This window comes from Teleopsis dalmanni, chromosome 2 (genome assembly GCF_002237135.1).
Source record: "Teleopsis dalmanni isolate 2A chromosome 2, ASM223713v2, whole genome shotgun sequence".
Lineage (NCBI taxonomy): Eukaryota > Metazoa > Arthropoda > Insecta > Diptera > Diopsidae > Teleopsis > Teleopsis dalmanni.
This window is the reverse complement of record NC_051847.1, coordinates 114,412,807-114,433,414: the sequence shown is the minus strand read 5'-3', so window position 1 is coordinate 114,433,414 and position 20,608 is coordinate 114,412,807. Positions and strand designations below refer to the sequence as shown.

General features: G+C 32.1%; 3 protein-coding genes across 3 annotated transcripts in view; all 3 read left to right on the top strand.

Annotated features, from left to right (window-relative positions):
- LOC119677332 (chloride channel protein 2-like) overlaps window positions 1-20,608 on the top strand; it is a gene marked incomplete in the record, with an annotated part of 57,952 nt that overhangs the window by 25,025 nt on the left and 12,319 nt on the right.
- Window positions 210-2,393, top strand: LOC119677346 (heterogeneous nuclear ribonucleoprotein H3-like). The gene is made up of 4 exons (XM_038088648.1): window positions 210-486; window positions 913-1,055; window positions 1,129-1,658; window positions 2,173-2,393. The coding sequence occupies exons 1-4, from the start codon at window positions 383-385 to the stop codon at window positions 2,377-2,379; spliced, it is 984 nt and encodes a 327-aa protein (XP_037944576.1). The 5' UTR covers window positions 210-382; the 3' UTR covers window positions 2,380-2,393.
- On the top strand, window positions 14,604-18,844 carry LOC119677331 (putative uncharacterized protein DDB_G0282129). The gene is made up of 6 exons (XM_038088631.1): window positions 14,604-17,091; window positions 17,147-17,300; window positions 17,393-17,517; window positions 17,904-18,006; window positions 18,091-18,383; window positions 18,529-18,844. The coding sequence occupies exons 1-6, from the start codon at window positions 14,792-14,794 to the stop codon at window positions 18,638-18,640; spliced, it is 3,087 nt and encodes a 1,028-aa protein (XP_037944559.1). The 5' UTR covers window positions 14,604-14,791; the 3' UTR covers window positions 18,641-18,844.

Genomic DNA, 20,608 nt, shown 5'->3' with positions numbered 1-20,608 from the left:
TATATATTTTTTTTGGATTTCAATAAAAAATTGCTAAACCCGTCGTCAGGCAAGTTGTTATTATTGCATTAGTAACTTCAAATAACAGACCATGGGCAAAAGCTTTTTGTTCCATATAAATTTTTTGTTTTTGAAAAATTCTGGTTCTTTTGTTTCTCAAAATTACAATTAAGTCTTACATAAAATTATATGTTTATTTTGTTATTTTTATGATATAAGAAATAAGTATAGGTTAAACGTACACACTTTATTATGGTAAAATCTTTAGCATTACAATAGAAGCTTTCATAGCATATTAGCAATTTATTGTATTATATCACTTTGGTTGTCGTCATGGGCAGGGTTGGAAATCAAACCGGATCGGGAGGGGATTCTTTTTGTTATGGACAGAAGGGGTCGTGCAACAGGGGAAGCATTTGTTCAGTTTGAAAGCCAGGAAGACACTGAACAAGCCTTGGGACGAAATCGGGAAAAAATTGGGCACAGGTGGGTTGTCTTATGTCGTTTCTTAAAAATTTAATATGGTAACTAAGAATATTCTTAACTCAATATATTATGAAGCAATAATTTTTAATTTCAGTATTTATATAAAGCATCCAAGGAATTTTCATAAAAGTTATAAGAAATTTCCGTTGCATATTTAGAATGGGGTAAATGCTGTTAACATGAAAATGCATTTTAATCCATTTTAAATTACATAAAAAAATTTACTCTAATTACGGGCTATCGGGTTATGGCTGGGTTCTTTACCACGCACGCATACATTGTTCAATGCTAAAACTTATTAAAACTTGATGTCGCATTTAGAACACAATTTACACACATACACAATTATATAATTTACAATTGAATAACCATTGAACAGAACCATTACTGTACAAGTTAATTTAATAGTTTTAAACATATCCTTAGGTACATTGAAATTTTTCGCAGTTCTTTGGCTGAATTAAAACGTGCAGCATCAGGTAATGGACGACCCAGTCCATATGATATTAGAGACCGTGGGGGAAACCGTGGCAACGATTATGGACGCAACAATATGCGCGGTAACAATGGTAATATATGTTATACTAAAATATTTAATATTATTGAAAATTAAATTTAAAATTTTTATATATTTTTTCAAAGATTGGGGTGGCAATGGTGGCAATGGTGGCAGTTTTGGCATCGGGGCCAATAACACTTTGGGATTCAATAACTTGCCCGGACTAATGAATTCTGGAAATTTTGGAAATAGTTTTGGGTCTAACAATGGCAACGGTGGAAATTTTGGCAACAATTTTGGAAATAACGGAGGAGGTTTCGGCAATGGAAATAACAACAATAGTGGTTTCGGTGGGAATAATCGTTTTAATAATAGTAATGGAAACTTTGGAAACGATTTTGGAGATTTTAATAATTTTGGTAATAATCGAAATTTCAACAACGGCAATGGCAATAACAATGATTTTGGTGGTAACAATATGCGCGGTAATAACGGCAACAATTTCGGAAATAATAATTTTGGTAACGGCAATAATATGGGAAGCAGTGGATTTAATGGTAACAATCATGGTAATAACTTTGGACCAATCGGTGGAGGACGTTCTGAAAGTGAATATTTTACTATACACATGCGAGGTCTACCTTACTCATCCTTTGAAAATGATGTTTTTAAGGTAATGTAACAGTTTGAAAATAATTGGATAGAAGTAGTGGATAGTATATATATATATATATATATATAATATGTATATATATACATAATATGTATGATATGTAATATATAATATGTAATATATAATATGTAGTAAATAATATGTAATATGTAGTATAAAATATTTATATAATTGTAAACTATATAGCAAGATTATTACCCTTCGTTGCCAAAATTGCTTCAAAGCATAAATATTTTTTTCCTTTAAATTATCGCATCTATTGTTTTTTTATTAATAGCAGATTTTTAATTGATCAAATTTGTAGATTGCGTTAATGTGATCTCAAATTGCATAAAGTCGTAACTTAACAGTGCATTTGTTGGCAATGTACATATTAATTTAATTTAAAGAAATGTTACTAAAAATGGCTTTAAGTTACTATAATGGTTCAACAATTATAATTAAAACAGTTTAAAATTAATTTATATGATTTGTATAGTAAATATAGTGTCTATATGTATTATTATTTTTCCAGTTCTTCGATCCAATGCGGCCAGCTAATGTACGCATAAACTTCAATAAAAAAGGCTTACACAGTGGTACTGCTGATGCCTTTTTTGATACTTATGAGGACGCCCAATTGGCTATGAAGAGACATAGAGAGCAAATGGGCTCCCGTTATATTGAATTATTTTTTGATGGAAAAACTAAGAGTAATAATAATTTTTCACGACGCATTTAAATGATAAAAATTTCAATTTACTGTAATATGTAGAATTATTTGAAACAAATTAATGTCACACAATATTACTTATTATGTAAAAGTACTAAATAAATTATAAATAATATTTGTTTCATTTATTTCTAAAAACAGTATATACTAAGCAATAATCTGGTAAAAATTAAAAATTTGATATCCTCTGAACTCAATTACAATATTATACTTAATGTATTTTTATATAATTTAGTATTAACATTAAGAAACTTATACAGTCATTGAAAGACAACATTGAATGTTTGAATTAATAAATAAATCTTAATATGAAACATTGAACTGTTTGATTTATACAAATATCGACCATATTAGCTGAAAAAATTTCTTTAATGGGGAAATTTCGAATTTACTTAAAGCAGATTTAAAAAAAAAGCCGATTGGTATAGTTGCACAATTCTGACAAGAATGGTTTGTTTTGAAAGAAGAATTCGAAAAAAGTTCGAAAATTTCTTCCAAGTTTCGTTCTCTCTTTAACGGTATCCAAGAATATAACGACTAAGACTTCAAATCAAGAGAAAAATACATCACATACTTTGACAATATGGTCTGATAGTTCAGTGTAAGAAAAATACGGCACGTACTCCCATAAATCCCCCACACACAGTACTTGAATCATGCTTGCTAGATAGATCTTTCAGAGTAAAGTACAACTCGCACTAAAGACTTTCCAATAAGTACAGATGGTCCACACAGCAGCGTTTTTGGTTCATTCTTGTACCTCATTAACTGCAAAATCGTTTGTGTTTCGTAGAAAGATGGTTGTCACTATGGCGAATTACAATCAATGAGCAAAAATGTCGTCATATAATATTTTTTCTTAACAGATCCAACTCACCAAATATCATTCTCAACGGAATTGTATTACCGCAAATAGAAAGAGCGACATACCTTGGTATTGACATTCACCTTGACAATCGCTTGACTTGGCGGAAATATATTGAAACAAAAAGGATATTGAAACAAAAAGGATGCTTAAGGCTTTAAGCCTTCGCTGGCAAATCATTAAGTCATTAAACCAATTTGGATGTATGGGTTACAGCTTTATGCCAATGCACATTCGTGAAACGTAGAAATCATCCAAATAACTTAAGCTGAAATTCTAAGAATGATAACTGTTGCACCCGTGAATATCGCAAATGAAAACATACATTTCAATTGGGAAGTTCCGATGATTAAATTGAAATTTGAAAATGCTACACAGGCTTTACTCGAACCAGTTGTTTGATTTGAATTTAAATTTTTGTATTGTGTATTTGCGCGACACTGGTGTTCCCACCAGACTATTGCTCTCAGTTTGAACTTTAATTGTGTTTTACTTGAGTTTTACTACGAGTAGCTCGTGGAACAGATCTATAATGCATCAATGAGCATTTTGTCGTTACTTTAAATATTTCTAAAATACTTACATAAAAAATAATAAAAAATCATGTGTATATACAGCAAGTTTTTTTAACAATTTATTTTTATAACTTGTAAAATATGACACCTTCAAAACTTACTGTATTTATTTAATGTGATTGCCTTTACAAACATGAAAGCAGTTTATAGCTTTTACAAAGACCGTAATATTATAAGGAGGTCACGATATAAGAAATATCAAAGACTGTAACATTACGGTCTTCGAAAAATTTTGGTTTTTATATTAATACGGTCTTTGTTACATATAAAGTACTGTACTATGTACCGTACTGTACTAACTATGAAAAATGATCTGAATTTCAAACAAAACGTTTTAAATAACGAAATGGTTAGTGGCACCATTATTAAAAAAATAAATGCCGCTTTTGGCGTTTTTTAATTTTAAAAAATTTTACTCTTCTTCAATAAATTATCGTTTTTTTTCTCCTTTAAACAGAAAAAAATAACGTTTTTAATAAAACAGGTGTTTAAGACAGGATGTATTAAAATTCGGATTTCAGTTTCTATAATTAGAAATACATATAATAATAATATAATATAATTAGAAATAATTAGAAATAAACAATATTTTTTCATATTGTTACCTAAAATTATCTTTTTTCCTCCTATGAAAATAGGAGGAAGTAAAGTAAAGTATAATAGATATTAATAACATTAAATAAAAATGATTTTGATGTATTTTTTATATGAAACTTGTTAAGAAAATCAAATTTATTACAAATAAAGTTAAAAATTATGCTTTTGACATTGGGGACCTGCAAGAAGCTAGCAAAGAAGGGCGTGCTCAGGGGTGGATAGCTGAAATACTCATGACATTAAGAAGCAAAGGTGCAAAGGTGCATTGTGAACATCAAAGGTATATTGTGACGAATTGATTGTACAGCTATTGTGGGTGATTGTGGGTATTTGTCGTACCTAAATCGAAAATAACAAAAATTAATATTATAACTTTGGGAAAAATATAAGTACAGAATTATGACTTACACAAAGAGCGAAAAAATGACGTGACTGTGACTGCAATTATAACATGTCTATAACCATCAACATTTAAGACGAACCGCAATGCTAAAGCACTAATTACGGTGAATATACCGCACATCGTTTAATTAATGCTAAATAATGTGAATATACAAGTTTAGTTAGTTGTGGTGGAGGAAGGAATGAAACCTCCTCAATTAGCTAAGAAAGCCGTTTAGAATCTACAAATCCTTGTAATAGAGGGTGTAGAGAGAAGGTCAATCTAAAACCAACCAGATGCATATATAAAAGCAATAATCTGGCCAATGCTAATGCTAAAGATATTTTCGAATGTATTGAAGTAGGGGGCCCCCATAAACTTAAGACTAGTTCTGGCAAAGCTTGATTATAGGTACATCAGATGCTCTGGTGTCCTTTCTTCAAGAGATGGTAGACATGCTTTGCAGGAGATACCACAGGGTAGGCCAAGTCTAGCTCCACATCGTCCTATGATCCAGTGTCCTGTAAAGGCAGATATTAACCTAGATACCTCTGATTTGCTTCTGTGTATTAAATCAGTGGTTTTACATTTGAAATAGATAGGCTATGTAGGCATTGACCTGACTACTGAGTCGGCAAAGGGCCATTCACTATTTGCTTGTCGCAAATAATGGTCATAAATCAATTTCCGACCGTAGCTGGCAGGGGCAGGGATTGAAATAGGAGAATCCGTGGAAGAGGCACTTAGTCTAGAAAGCTCATTTCCGCGCTCATTTTCTACAATATTAGAATGACCAGGAACCCAAACTAGAGTTACCTTGGATCTCTCACTTAGTGCGTTAATAAATCAAAACATTCTTGCACTAATCTGGATGAATAAGGTTTTAATAGTTGCCTGACTGTCGGTTAGAATATAGACTTCTTTTCCGCGAAAGTCCATGTTTAAAGCAAGTGCACATGTCCTAATGATAGCAAAAATTTCTGCCTGAAATATTGAGGATGGTGTGATTTAGTAATCACTAGATCCGTAGAAAATATTCCGGCTCCAATGCCTTTATCCATCTTAGACCCGACTTTATCCCATCTTTTGGGAAGGAATTTTGTTGTAAAATGGTGGGTGATGCCTACTTGCTTATATGAATATAACAACTCGTTATCGGGTTTACCATTCATCTTTCGCAGCACTTCTCTCTCGGAGAGAAGTGTGTAAGTCTTCTTAAGTGTTGTACATTAAGCGCAGCTGACCTCTGCGTTTTTTTTTCCAACTGCCCCTTCAAACACCTTTTTTGCTTGAGGATCGTCATCCATTTACACAATGTAAGGAAGCCAACGAAGTCACTGGATGTTAATTGATGTTAAGGACTTGATAAGGCTTCTACATCTCATGGTTCATGGTTCATTTAAATGTGGTTGTCGACACCAACTCGTAGAGAACACAAGATCTTACGAAAAATATTCTTCAATATTTTGTGATTCTTCTGCACCCTATAAAACGACAGATAGGATTAAAAACCTATAAAGCGTAGCTTTAATGGAGAGTCATATGAGATATTTATAAATTTTACTTAAGAATAATTTCAACATCTGTTAAACGGTCTTTTAAACTAGTATAATCTTTTAGCTTTGCAATGGTGCTTGTCCCTACTTTAAACGGGCAGAGCTGCTGGTTTTGTTAGTATCCGCTAAAGAAAATTTTCACTGTACATGATGATGATTCATTAATATGTTATATATGCTATAGACTAATATTTTATGTTTTTCAAAGACATTAGATAGAGTGGTAAGTAAGCTAATTGGACTGTATGATAAAGTCTATTCTGGTGGCTTTTCAGGTTTCGGAATCACCAATGAACTATGTGATATTTTTTTGTTATGTGTTCAAACATAACGAAAGGAATAAGAACTTGCTGAACAATTGTTAATATTAGGTACGTTCGAACTGTGAATTTAATATTTCTTTACTACTTCCATATAAGTCTAGGTAGCTAAATAGGTCTATATATCCTTATCAAAAAAGAAAATTGAGTGCAAAACAACTTTAATTATGTAACATAAAAATTCTTCATATGTAACTATAATATTAAATATGTGTATAATTGTAATGTATATAAATTCCGCATAAATCACGTTTGAATCGTACTAATTTTAAAATACACTTTATTATACGATTTATCTGTTTACCCAGCATGACAATTATTTGTCACACGCCACTATCATTTGCTTATTAAATTATGACCAGAGTATTTTTAAACATAGCTATCTACGATGGTAGTAACCTGCATTTAGAATTATTGCTCTTATTGCATTTATACATAATATTATATTATAAATATTTATTCATTATATGAATTGGAATCATTTGTATATGTAATTTCGCTGCCAAAAGCAATGATTGAATGATAACTAAAGAATATCCATGAGGCTTGTTATCATATTTCCTACAGATAGACAAAATAAACAGAGCTAATATAAAATATATTAAATTGTCAACACTGCATATGAATTACTCTTTTCAATTAAGTTTATATAACTACTGCTCTGTTGAATTTTCCTAAAATATATACGTTTAAATAAACCAAAGTCAAATCACGCTTACAGCACGTCTTTTGCAACGACTTTTATAATTGAAGGTAAGATTTATTTGTCAACCGAAGGGCCGATTGGTTTGTCAGTATAAGTTTATGGAACTTAAAAGCAGACGAATTATATAAATTTTTTTATAGTTTTTTTTTGTATCAATGAAATATGACGACCAATATTTGCATAAAACTTTAGAATGCTTTGTTGGTTTTATTGGGTTCTACTACTATAGCATACTATTTTCAACTGTGATATATGTGAGACTCAGTATTCGTAGGGGATAGTTCGTTAAGTGACATTTTGAATGTTGTATATATGCTTGATATAATCGTTTCGGATAGTCCATTCGCATGGTTAATCAACATATCTGACGGAGTTGCTGTTGTTTGATTTTCTCGCTCCTATTTTGATACCATAAACATAGATTGGGCAAACTTAACACTTGTGAATGTAAAGCTACCACCAACTTTAAAATATTTGTTATTTGCTGATCTTAATTCCTAAGATCAGCATTCCTAAATATTAAAATTGTATTACTTGTTCTTGTATTTTTTATATTTTTATATTTTATGGATTTTGAACTATATTCACAGGAGTACACATTAAATGTTTGAGGATATATGATAATTAAATCGTCAGAGTGTTATACAAATTTAATTTATATATTTCTACTTATATATTACAATTACAAAAACCTACAATTAAGCTATGACTATCATCCTATCATACCATTACATATCTGTTTTTTTTTGTGTTATTATATTTATTTTAGTATTGCAGACTGAAATGCTACAACTCGTATGTAAAGTAAAATGATTATTACAAAACTTGGTATTCTAACCTCGTTTATTTACATATAATTTTACACGTTTCTGATTGAATTTTTATTGCTCGTAATTTAAATATAGAATTCAACAACTGATATTGTAGTGATGTATACGCAATTGTTGTTTCTGTTATCGATAAGATAAAATAAACTAATTTTATTATTAAATAATTGTGATTTACCTTTTGTCAGACTTTTCTCCTATCTAAAATAATGTACACAAATTAACTAATATTTTATCATTTCTGTAAATATTTCGGTAGCAATTATAGCCTTATTGATAAGACATTGATTCCTTATATTAAGACGGTGTAAGTAAGTAAGTAAACAAATATTTTCCTATACATTACCATTCCGGTTTATATAAGATAGTAGGTATTTCTCTAGAAACTTTATTTTCGTTATCTACCGAAATAATTATAAATGGATTAAGATATTTGTGCGTAAACGTAATTTAATATTTGTGAAGTTATTACTTTATAAATGTGTAGTCGTATTCTATAATAAATATTTTAGATATGTAATATTTTATAAATAAAAAAATATATATATATCTTTAATGTATGAAATACAATCGGAGAATCTTTAATCTCTAATCGGAGGTCTTTAACTCATTACCATTTATAATTAACTGCAATTGGATTGAGGTATCAATACAGAGTACTTATAAAAAATATTCTGAATAATTTGAAATGCGGTGACATAACCATATTTACATGGTTATGGTGAAAGTTGAAATAATTTGTTAACCGATGACAAACACATAAATATTCTAGATATCAATAATGCGCTATTCTGACTAAATATATCATAAATTTCTGGAATAGCCATTATAACTTAACTTAACCTTAGACGAAGGATTTTAATATTTTCGGAATAATACTACGTTTACATTGTGAAATTAAGAGAACGAGATTAAGTTAATCTGCATTCTTTATCTCCAACCTTTACATTTGTAGTGGTTTTTTATGTTGGGGTTTATTTCGAATTTAACACTCCGTATTGGTAATGGATAAGTTTATTTATTTCTTATAATTATTTATTATAAAATATTCTTGAAGTTAAAATTTGTGTTTTTTCGTTTTATTCACGTGCTGCTTTGTCTTTTTTCAAACTACTACTGGCGGGAACTGCGGCTATTGTTGTCTCCTTTGTGCCTTGTTGACAGTTCTTTTATTTATATTTTTTGGTGCTGCCACAGTACTCCCCCCTAAGTGATGGAGTCACTGAATTTGGTTGGAAAGCGAACGTTGCGTCCTGGTTTTGTCAGGTTAGCTGTTGTATTTGGTCGCACAGACTGGTCGCCATTAACGTTGTTTGGAGTGTGGTATACCATTGATTTGTTGTGGATGTCAATGTCTGTATCGGGACATATGAAAGCAGCTTTAAGACGATCTATGCTAACTGTTTGTTCTTTGTTTTCGATCAGTATTCTAAACGTCTTGTCATTTCGCTCTAGTATTTGGTAAGGACCATCGTAAGGTTGCGTCAATGGTGGTTTTACCTTGTCATTTCGTATAAATACATGCGTGGCTGAGCTTAGAGCCGGTTGGATGTGGTAGCCTCGATCTATATGATGCGATACCAACGTTGCCTTGACGCTCTGCATTTGTTCTCTTAGCTTGGTTATGAAATCGTGTTGATTTATATTTCTGTGGCTAGGGTTGCTTACTATTTCGCCCGGTAAACGTAGAGTTTGGCCATATAGCATTTCAGCAGCAGAAGCTCCAATGTCTGGTTTAAAAGTCGTGCGTAGACCTAACAATACTATTGGTAAAACTTCTGTCCAAGAAGTTGTTTGGTGGCACATTAAGGCTGCTTTTAATGTGCGGTGAAATCGTTCCACCATTCCGTTACTTTGAGGATGGTAACTCGTAGTTCGTAAGTGTTTGCAACCGATAACTTCAGCTAGTTGGTTGAACAATGAAGATTCAAATTGTCTTCCTTGGTCTGTTGTGATACGTAAGGGTACGCCAAAACGTGCGATCCATTGAGTAATCAGTGCGTTTGCGATGGTTTCCGCTGTTTGATCTGGGATCGGAATTGCTTCTGGCCATCGGCTGAAACGGTCGATGATGGTTAATATATATGTGCAGTTGTTTGATGGTGGTAGCGGGCCGACGATATCTATGTTTATATGTTCGAATCTGTGTTCACCGAGTTCATATTGACAAATAGGTGAACGGTTGTGACGTTGCACTTTAGAACGTTGGCATGGGATACATTGTCGGGTCCAGTTTCTGATATCAGCATTTATAGAAGGCCAGAAAAATTTTTCAGCTATCATTTTTGTTGTGCCCCGAATGCTGGGATGAGACAACCCATGCGTAGCTTTAAAGATATGTAGCCGGTATTTCTCCGGAATGTAAGGACGAATTCGCCCAGTTGAAACTTCGCAATAAATTTTATCTGATATTGTTGGTAAAGATAAAAGTTTGATTTCGATGGAATTGTTGTTTTTGATATCTTGTAGTTGTGGACAACATCGTTGTAATCCAATTATACAATCGTAGTCGATTTTTGGGATGCTAATACTATCTATCCGCGAGAGAAAATCTGCTGGGATGTTGTCTTTTCCGCTGACATGAACGATATTCGTTGTAAATTGACCTATATAATCAAGCTGTCGGACTTGACGTGGTGAAGCCTTGTCGGACTTTTGCTGGAATGCGAACGTGAGTGGCTTGTGGTCAGTTATTAATACGAATTCACGACCTTCTAACATATGTCGAAAATGTTTTATGCCCTGATATGCGGCTAACAACTCACGATCGTATGTGCTGTATCGTTTTTGTGTATCTGTTAATCGTTTAGAGAAAAAACCGAGTGGTTGGAACGTGCTGTCTGTCACTTGATGAAGAACTGCGCCGAGAGCTTTATCCGAGGCGTCTACTTGTAATGCAAGCGTAGCAGTTTTTGACGGATGAACAAGTAGTGTCGAGTTTGTTAGTTCATCTTTACATTTTTGGAAGATTGTTTTGTTCACTTCAGTCCAGCATAACGGTGTGTTGTCGTTCTTCTTGTTTCCTTTTATCATTTGTTGAAGTGCAGTTTGAGAATCTACAGCGTTTGGTACGAACCTGCGATAAAAGTTAAGTAATGCTAGAAATCTTCTTAATTCTTTTGTTTTTGTTGGAAGCGGGTACTCGCTGATGCTCTTCACTCGATCTGGTAGAGGTTGAATGCCCTTTTCACTGATGAGATAACCAAGAAATTTTACTGTGTTTTGAGCAAAAACGCATTTTGATACGTTTATTATTAAACCATGTTTTCTGAATCGTTCGAATACTTGTTGCAAGTGTTGCCTGTGCTCTTCCTCGTTTGCTGATGCAATAATGACGTCGTCAATATAGGCAAAGGCAAATTCGAGATCTCGTAATACTTCGTGAATGAAGCGTTGAAATGTTTGACCTGCATTGCAAAGTCCGAATGTCATGTTAGTAAATTCAAATAATCCAAATGGAGTTATGATCGCCGTTTTTGGAATATCCCCCGGTTCAACTGGTATCTGGTGATATGCCTTAATCAGGTCGATGGTTGAAAAAACTTTTTGGTTATATAACATGTGTGCAAAATCATGTATGTGAGGAACTGGGTAACGATCTGGGATAGTGATTGCATTTAAGCGACGGTAATCTCCGCAAGGTCTCCAACTACCGTCTGGTTTTTTTACCATATGTAAGGGGCTAGCCCAATTGCTGCTTGATGGACGGCATATTCCGGCTGTGACTAAGTTTTGGAATTCTTCTTTTGCTGCTGCTAGCTTGTCTGGAGGTAACCTACGTGGTCTCTCACATATTGGTGGACCTTTTGTTAATATGTGGTGAGTGACTTTGGTCACCTGGCGATTTGTAGGTGTTGGTTTAGTGATGTCGATGTATTCTTTTAGTAGATCTGCAATTTTGCAAGATGTGTTCACAGTTGATATTTTTTGCGCATTTACCTTACGTTCGCTTGCGGCTGAGAAAATCTTTGTTGATGTGTCGATCAATCGTTTCATTTTTATGTCTACTATTAATCCGAAATGATTTAAAAAATCTGCACCGATGATTGAAGTGTTTACATCTGCGATAATAAATGGCCATGTGAAATTTCTTCGTAAGCCAAGAGCTAGAGTTATCTCTATTTCTCCAAATGTTTTGATCATAGAACCATTTGCTGCGTAGAGTATTCTTTCGTTCTTATTGTTTGTATTTGAATTTTTTTGTTTGGCGGCAATAAGTGAAACATCTGCACCCGTGTCTATTAGGAATGATTTTTTTGTCTTATTGTCATAGACGAACAGTCTTGTAGATGTTTCGTTTACAACTTCCTCTGCCGCCGTAGACGAAGTCGGTTTTAGCTTTTTGTGCCATATGTGCATGGCTGCTTGCAATTTTTTGCATTTGACCCATATGTTCTATGATACCAACAATTTCTACTGGTCTTTTCTTCACTATCATCATGACATTGCCGGTTTCTGGATGTTGAACGTGAACGTTGATTTGTTCTTGAGCGGTGTTCGGTTGATAATTTCGAGACCATTTTCGTCAGTCTGGTCACTTCTCGTTGAAGTTGTTCGATTTGTGCATCACGTTAAATATGAGCTGCTGCAGGGACGTTAGCTGCATTGACGTAAGTTCCTTGCATTGTTGAGTTTATACGGATTGTTTCGGTTATGTTGTCTGCCAATTCCGCCATCTTAGGTAGTTCCACTTGAATTGTGGCTAGACATGTCTGTACTTCTACAGGAAGACGTTGTAACCATAACCCTTTCAGTAATTGTTCGTCTTGTTTGCTTCCACTAATACGTTGCAATTCGCTTAAAAGATGGGATGGCTTTTTATCCCCAAGCTGTAAACCACTAACTATTTTTTGTATGCGTTTTTGTTCACTATCCGCAAAGTTTTTTATTATTGCTTGCTTGATAGCTTCGTACTTCTGAGTTGCTGGTGGATTCTGTATTGTGTTATAAATTTGTTCTAACAGCGATCCATCCAATGCTGCGATAACTGTGCCAAACTTTTGAGTATCGCCCTTTATGTTGTTGACTTGGAACCAGTAGTCCAACTGAATAAACCAAAGGTCAATGTTGTTTTTTATTAATGTTGGCATCGGCAGCTTTATTGCAGTGATTGTTGCGTTTTCATTGATTGGGTTAGTGTCTTCGGTTATCTTTTGCTCTTGAGTAGCCATTTTTTTTTTATATATTCGACGTCGGCTTGGTCACCAATGTAGTGGTTTTTTATGTTAGGGTTTATTTCGAATTTAACACTCCGTATTGGTAATGGATAAGTTTATTTATTTCTTATACTTAGTTATTATAAAATATTCTTAAAGTTAAGATTTATGTTTTTACGTCTTATTCACGTGCTGCTTTTTCTTTTTCCAAACTACTACTGGCGGGAACTGCGGCTATTGTTGTCTCCTTTGTGCCTTGTTGACAGTTCTTTTATTTATATTTTTTGGTGCTGCCACAATGGAATAAATCAGAAATGTTACAATTTAGTCGCTTTTTAATACGCTTATGTAGTGAAATCAAAGCAGTCATATACATAATACCATTCACATGTTTCAATTTCTTAGAAATACTGAAAAAATCAACGATATGCAGGCATTTGTATGCAATTTGGCTACGCTCCAATAAAAGTAAATCAAACTCTCTCATTGAGTAGCTTAATCGAGTTATCAGCCTTTTAGTAGATTTACTTACACCGGCTCGTTTATGTAACTTTCTCACTTAGTTTTCTCTGTCCAAAGTGAGAAAAATCGTTCGAGAAAACGAAGTGAGAAAGTTACATAAACAAGCCACAGGTGTCGTCCTGTACATGTGCGGCTTTATTTTTTGAAGATCTTGGCGAACTGCAAGACCTCCCTCTAAATAGCATTATAAGCTTTGCCTAAGCTTCTAAGTGGTTAAAAACTCTTCGGTTTTTAATAATGCGGTTGCACAATGGGCCTATAGGCCTAAGTGGATCCTTTGGGATCGCCAATATAACCTAACCTATTAAGAATAATAGAAATTTAGAAATTTAAAATTTAATCTATATCAATTAAAAATATTTTTGCTAATAATATAAATTTTTAGTTTAGTAACTCGTTATCCGTTAAAAAAAACTGACAGATATACATATCACAACAAAAATGTCAAGTGTGCAATTCTGAATACTAAACAAAGAAACATATTGTTTTTATAAATTTTTCTCACTCTAATTATTAACGAACATTATAATTATTTCTTTTCTTATTATAAATACATGAATGAAGAAATAAATAAATAAATGTTATTAGAAGTACGCTACACTTTATTACAACTCTGGAAAAATTATGTCATTCCGTATAAGTGATTTTGACATTCTGCATACTTTGCCGTAGTGGCGTTTTTAGAATAAGGAAAAATTTTCATTAATGTATAAATTGTATGAAAATACAATCAAAATAAAAGTAATTATAACTTCGAATATAATTTATGTTTAAGTTGTTATTATCATATGATAAAGTTAATCACAATAAAATAATACTTTAATAATATTTTCAAAACTATTGAAGTGATCTCGTGCTAAATGATAAAAACTTGACCCGTGAAAAAAAACTTGCTTACTTTACGTTTAGCTTGCTATGTCTTCTAATGATGGCAACAATCAACGAGATGATAGTTTTAGTACTTTTTCTTCTAACCCAGCTGAGTTCCTACAAGTTTTATCGCAGCCAGTTGCAAACAACAATGGCAATATTTCCATGCCACCGACACTTATGTGGCAAAATCAATTAGTAGGACCACAATATATACAGCCAACATTGCCACCACAACAACCACAGCCACAACTATACAATGATTACATGTTTAACATGCACACACAGAACGCGTATGCATCACCAGCTGCAACACCCGAAACATACTCAGTGCTACCTGTAGGACATGGAAATTTTTTAAAAGTTTATCATTGCACAGATAATGGAGTAAATGGTGGTTTAGTGAATGATGGTAATGTCTATCAGCATGCGGTGCACCAAGCACAGGCATATCATTTACAATCACCTCAGTCACCACCAGCTTCCACCACACAGGTTTTTAACAGCTATGAGCTGTTTTCAAGTAACACTGTTATGCCTGTACATGATAATCAATCCATAAATCTTAATGCAGAAGTGAATATACATCCTCAATCTTATCCTCAGCAAATGCAGCAGTCACCACCTTCACTTCTTATGATGAATAATACCAGCATTCATGATGAACAAACCGCAAACACAAATTGTACGACAAATATGATTATCAATAAACTTGTTAATAACTGGTCACCCAATTTAACTGGAGGCACTTACAGTCAATTTGGTACACCTTTATCACAGCTTTCGACACAGTCACCACTAAATAATAATGATTCCTTGCAACAATCAAATGTTATGTTAGATGCAAACATCTGTCATGGTAATAGTCCACATGCTAACACACAAGTATTTGGTGTCATTGACGACTGTAATGCTGCCACAATGCCAATTTCATTATTACACCAGAATCCAGAGCAGATACAACCAACTCCAGTATTGTCCTCTACACAAACCTTCATAGATAAACATACATTATCTAAGCAAAACTACAATGAAAGAATAAATATAGTTAATGCTAATCTACATATTCCTCCCATACCGTCTGTTAATAACCAAACCGAAGTTAAAAAACGTATTGTGGCTGAAGTTAAGCCGATGCCTTTAACCTATTCTGATGTGCTTAGCAAAGGCAATTCATCAAAGATTTTTCATCACAGCAACCAACATTTACACAAATCTGGTAAATCCTCAGGCGTAGCAAATAACCGTAAATCCGAAAATAAAAATTCACTCGATTCTAATAACGTTCAACATAAACGCCACGGTTATATTGAAGATGCTTTACTGCAAAATAAAACAAGAAGACCAGCCGTTTATGATAATAAAGAAAATTTACAACAGCAAAATTCTAACAGCAAAATATCAAAGAGAGTAAATAAAAGCAGAATCAAAACAATTACTAACGATATTAATGTACAACAAAAACAAAATATGCAGAAACCAACTCAAAAACCGGTAGCTACCACAGCAGATATAAATAAAAAACGTGCTAATAGCAAACAAATGAATACGGACGATGCAACTGATCTTGGCAAAAATCGGAAAACTGGTATTACAGAGAAGGACATTAATTCTTATTATAATGTCTCACCTAAGGATGATGATTATTTTGAACATAAAAAGAAAACTAATTCCATTTCCTCTGCTTCATCGACTGCATCAACTTCTTCAGCTTCTTCGTCCTCAGTTTCCTCTAATATATCTCACAATTCGACTGCAAAAAATTCTACCCGTAAAACAAATAAATCTTCAAATTATTACTCGAATTCCCATACATACAATTCTTCAGGCGGTAATAATCATAAAGCACGCTACAATCACTCAACTTCCTATTCATACTCTTCTAAGCGGAATCGTGGTGCCAATTATTCTTCTTCACATGGTTCTTTGAATAACGGTCCAAATCGTAACTATGAATTGGCTAAAAAGTTGTTGACAACGTGGCTTGAATATATGATAAAAATTCTAAATTGGTTATTTTATTTAGTTTATGATATTATTGTACTTGGATTTAGTATGTTTTATGATAGAATGTTAACGGCCTACGACTCTTCCTTGATATTTGTAAAACAATTACGAAAGGATTTAAAACAAAATTCGGATAAACCCAGTATATGGATTAAAAATTATTGGCGAAAATTTGATGGGCGCTTTGAAAAGAACTCCAATTGGGCTTTCTGGAGAAAGTTTTATAAAAAGAAACCACCAGATGTTCCAACGGAATCTTTTAAAAGCGGACGACTTCCACAAACCGGCGAAGAGGCAATGTATTCATTACTAAATTGTAAAGGAAAAGATGCTTACAGGTACTTGTCTCTGATAGTTTTTTAAAAAGTTTCAGATTTAATATCTTATTTATAGTATTTTAGGTGTGCCAGCAAATAGTTCACCGGAACAAATACGTAAACATTACAAAAAAATAGCAGTGTTAGTACATCCCGATAAAAATAAACAAGCTGGAGCAGAAGAAGCATTTAAAGTTTTACAACGAGCTTTTGAGTTGATTGGCGAACCGGTAATACATATTTTTATTTCATTTAAGTGAATTTTATGCTTGATACTATTGTTTAGTTAAATGGTACATTACAATTTGTTTTATTTTGGTAGGAAAATCGTTTGGCCTATGATCAGAGTTTAGTTGAAGCACTACATGCTGAAAAGGCTTGGACAGAGCTACATGATCTGTTATCGCAATTACAAACCAAAATTACTGAAGCTGCCAATACAATAAGGTAATTATATTTAATTATACAGAATGATATAATAACTTGCTGCTTTTTAATTATTATTTTTTAACAAATACATTTAGTGTTATATTGGCAAATTTCATATAAAATCAAACTAGAAAAATTTAACGAAAATTTTTAATATTAAATTAAATACATACTTAGAAAATGGCTGACATTATGAGCAACAATACACAATTATTGATATGGTGCTACCTATATTCATATATATATAATAATACGTATTTGCTTATACCATTACTATACATTTTAGATGAATATTACACTATATTTATTATTAGTCTCAATTATATGTAAAATGTTGTAAGCAGGCTTTATTAATCGATAAAAATACTGTATAATTGTTTAATTAAAAATATATACTTTTTTAGGTGTAGCACTTGTGGACTGCGGCATCCACGTAAACAAATTGATCGGCCACATTATGCTGCACGAGATTGTGCTTCTTGTAAAATTCGTCATTCAGCAAGAGAGGTGTGTATAATTTGGTTTTTTATATACTATGATTTTGTCAGAGTCCAGTAATTATTATCTAATAATTTTTTACAATATTTTAAGGGTGATATATGGGCAGAAACGAGTTTTATGGGTTTGCGTTGGAAATATTTGGCTTTAATGGAGGGTAAAGTGTATGATATTACTGAATGGGCAAATTGTCAAAAAGGTGCACTTTCTCATTTGGAACCAAACTCGCATATGGTGCAATATCGTATAGTACGAGGTGCACAGCAACAGCAGCAACAACAACAAACACAACAGCAACGTCAACAGCAGTCACCGCAAAACTCACAAAAATATAACAGCTATAGCGCTGGGGGCAGTGGTAAATTCAATCGGGATATTCCTCAAAGGTAATTAAATAATACATATTTTGCTGTATAAAAAAGAAACTGCTTTATTAAAACAATAGTTTCTATTAAGAAAATAGTTTCTTTCGTCTTAATTGAATTTAAAATTGTATGTAATATATATATATATATATGTTTTATATAACAGCGATACATCGTTGCACGATTTTCTTGACAATTTGTATAGTGGGCAAAATCCTAACCAGCCGAATTCTTCCGCGTATGCGAGTTCATCTAGAAAACGTTCTCGGCGTAACTAATAATTATTTAATAATATAGGTTTAAGTGTTTTTAAAATCTCTAACGATTTTGTTTTTAGTTTTAAGCATTATACTCTAATACAAATATATAAACATTCAAAATGAGAACACTATATCATTGGAATTCTAATCCTATATATTTCAGAATTTATAGAATTATTTATATTGTGAAATATATTTTTTGTAAACTTCTATTGAATTTAATATTACAACCAAAATCGAATAACAGTTTTTATAAAAAACTACCTGTTATATGTTCTCTGAATATTTACTATAAAATCTTTGCAAACAAATGCAACATTATACAAAAATTTAATACTTTTTACACTTTATATTATTATATATAATATAATCATTACCATATGTAAGTGCAACTTCTATAAAAAGAAGCAAAAATTAAAAAAAAAAATAATGTAAACTAATACAATAATTAAATAGAGTATTTATTTGATTAAATATTCTTCTAAAACTTAAATTATGTAAAACAAATTATTTGATGTAACAAATAAATAAAAACTATAAAATTAAAATTTTTCTGATTTGAATATAATTTTTTAAAATTTCGGGTTCAATAAATGCTGCTAACAAAATTTACAGATTTTCTCATCATATTGAGAATGAAAATATTGTGCGTTTTGGGTACAATTGTTCTCTAAGTATAATATTTTACTTTGCAACAGAATCATTCAATTAATAGAGCATATGGATTTATAGGTTATTCCAATATAATATTTAATTTGATCCAAAGTAAAAACGATGAAATATATAATTAGCCTTTCGAGTTGGAAACGTTTTAAACATACACCTTATAATATATACAGGTCATCATAATCTGTAATTAATAAATAGTAACCTATTGGTTATATATAATTATTCCTATGTTTCCATTTACTATCACTACTGCATGGCTCTTAAATAAAATAACCTAATGGATATACATAGTTATTCCTATGTTTCATCATGTTACCATTATTACTGCATGGCTTTTAAACAAAACAACCTAATGGATACACATAGTTATTCCCATGTTTCATCATGTTGCCATCAATACTGCATGCATAGCTTTTAAACAAAATAGCCTAGTAGATACTAGTGCTGTTCATATTCGAATTTACGAAGTATTCGAAGAATTCGAATATTCGAATAGTAAACGAAGTCTTCGAAGTTGGAAAAAACTTCGAAGTTTTTTGGCATAAAATACCAAAAAAAAACATAAAACTGTACAAATATAGCAAATGCTTTCATCCCTCAAATAATTTGTGTGATGAACGTTTGTTTGCATTTTGCGCTCTGACTTCACCTTTTGCTTACGAAGTCTTCGAAGTTTTTCACTGCACTTAAACTTCGAAGACTTCGAGAACAAAAATTTACAAAAACTTCGAAGTTTTTTTCAACTTCGCGAAGACTTCGTTGAAATGCGAATATTCGAATAATCGATGAACTTCGGTTTTTTAAAAACTTCGAATAATGTGAACAGCACTAGTAGATACATATAGTTCTTCCCATGTTTCATCATGTTGCCATCAATATTGCATGGCTTTTAAACAGACTAACTTAGTCCATGCACATAGTTATTCCCCTATTTCCATGGCTTTTAAACGAAAGAAATATTCATAACAGAACTTCATAAAAATGCTCCGAGTGTACCTTTTTAAATCTTCTAAAAGATATACCCTGTCTAAAATATTTTTAATAGTAAAGTTACTACACTTATTGAATTTATTTTGTTCATATACACATATTTAGCATATTTTTGTTTTCATTTATTTATATTAAAATACAAAGTTATAACATATACATTTATATAACAATATATTGAAACAACATTTAAAACATAGAAATTTTATTTATTTTTTAAATATTTAATACAAATGTCTATACTTTCATGTACGTATATACTTTAGGTGTTAGTAAGAAATGATGGCTTTGTATATGAAATAGTTGTTATCCTAATAATAGTTTTTTGTG

Coding starts and splice junctions, on each gene's coding strand:
- LOC119677346 (XM_038088648.1), top strand. CDS start 383: ATGGACAGAAGGGGTCGTGCAACAGGGGAAGCATTTGTTCAGTTTGAA. Junction 487..912: donor CGGGAAAAAATTGGGCACAG/GTGGGTTGTCTT, acceptor ACATATCCTTAG/GTACATTGAAATTTTTCGCA. Junction 1,659..2,172: donor TTGAAAATGATGTTTTTAAG/GTAATGTAACAG, acceptor TTATTTTTCCAG/TTCTTCGATCCAATGCGGCC.
- LOC119677331 (XM_038088631.1), top strand. CDS start 14,792: ATGTCTTCTAATGATGGCAACAATCAACGAGATGATAGTTTTAGTACT. Junction 17,092..17,146: donor AAAGGAAAAGATGCTTACAG/GTACTTGTCTCT, acceptor TCTTATTTATAG/TATTTTAGGTGTGCCAGCAA. Junction 18,007..18,090: donor TTCGTCATTCAGCAAGAGAG/GTGTGTATAATT, acceptor CAATATTTTAAG/GGTGATATATGGGCAGAAAC.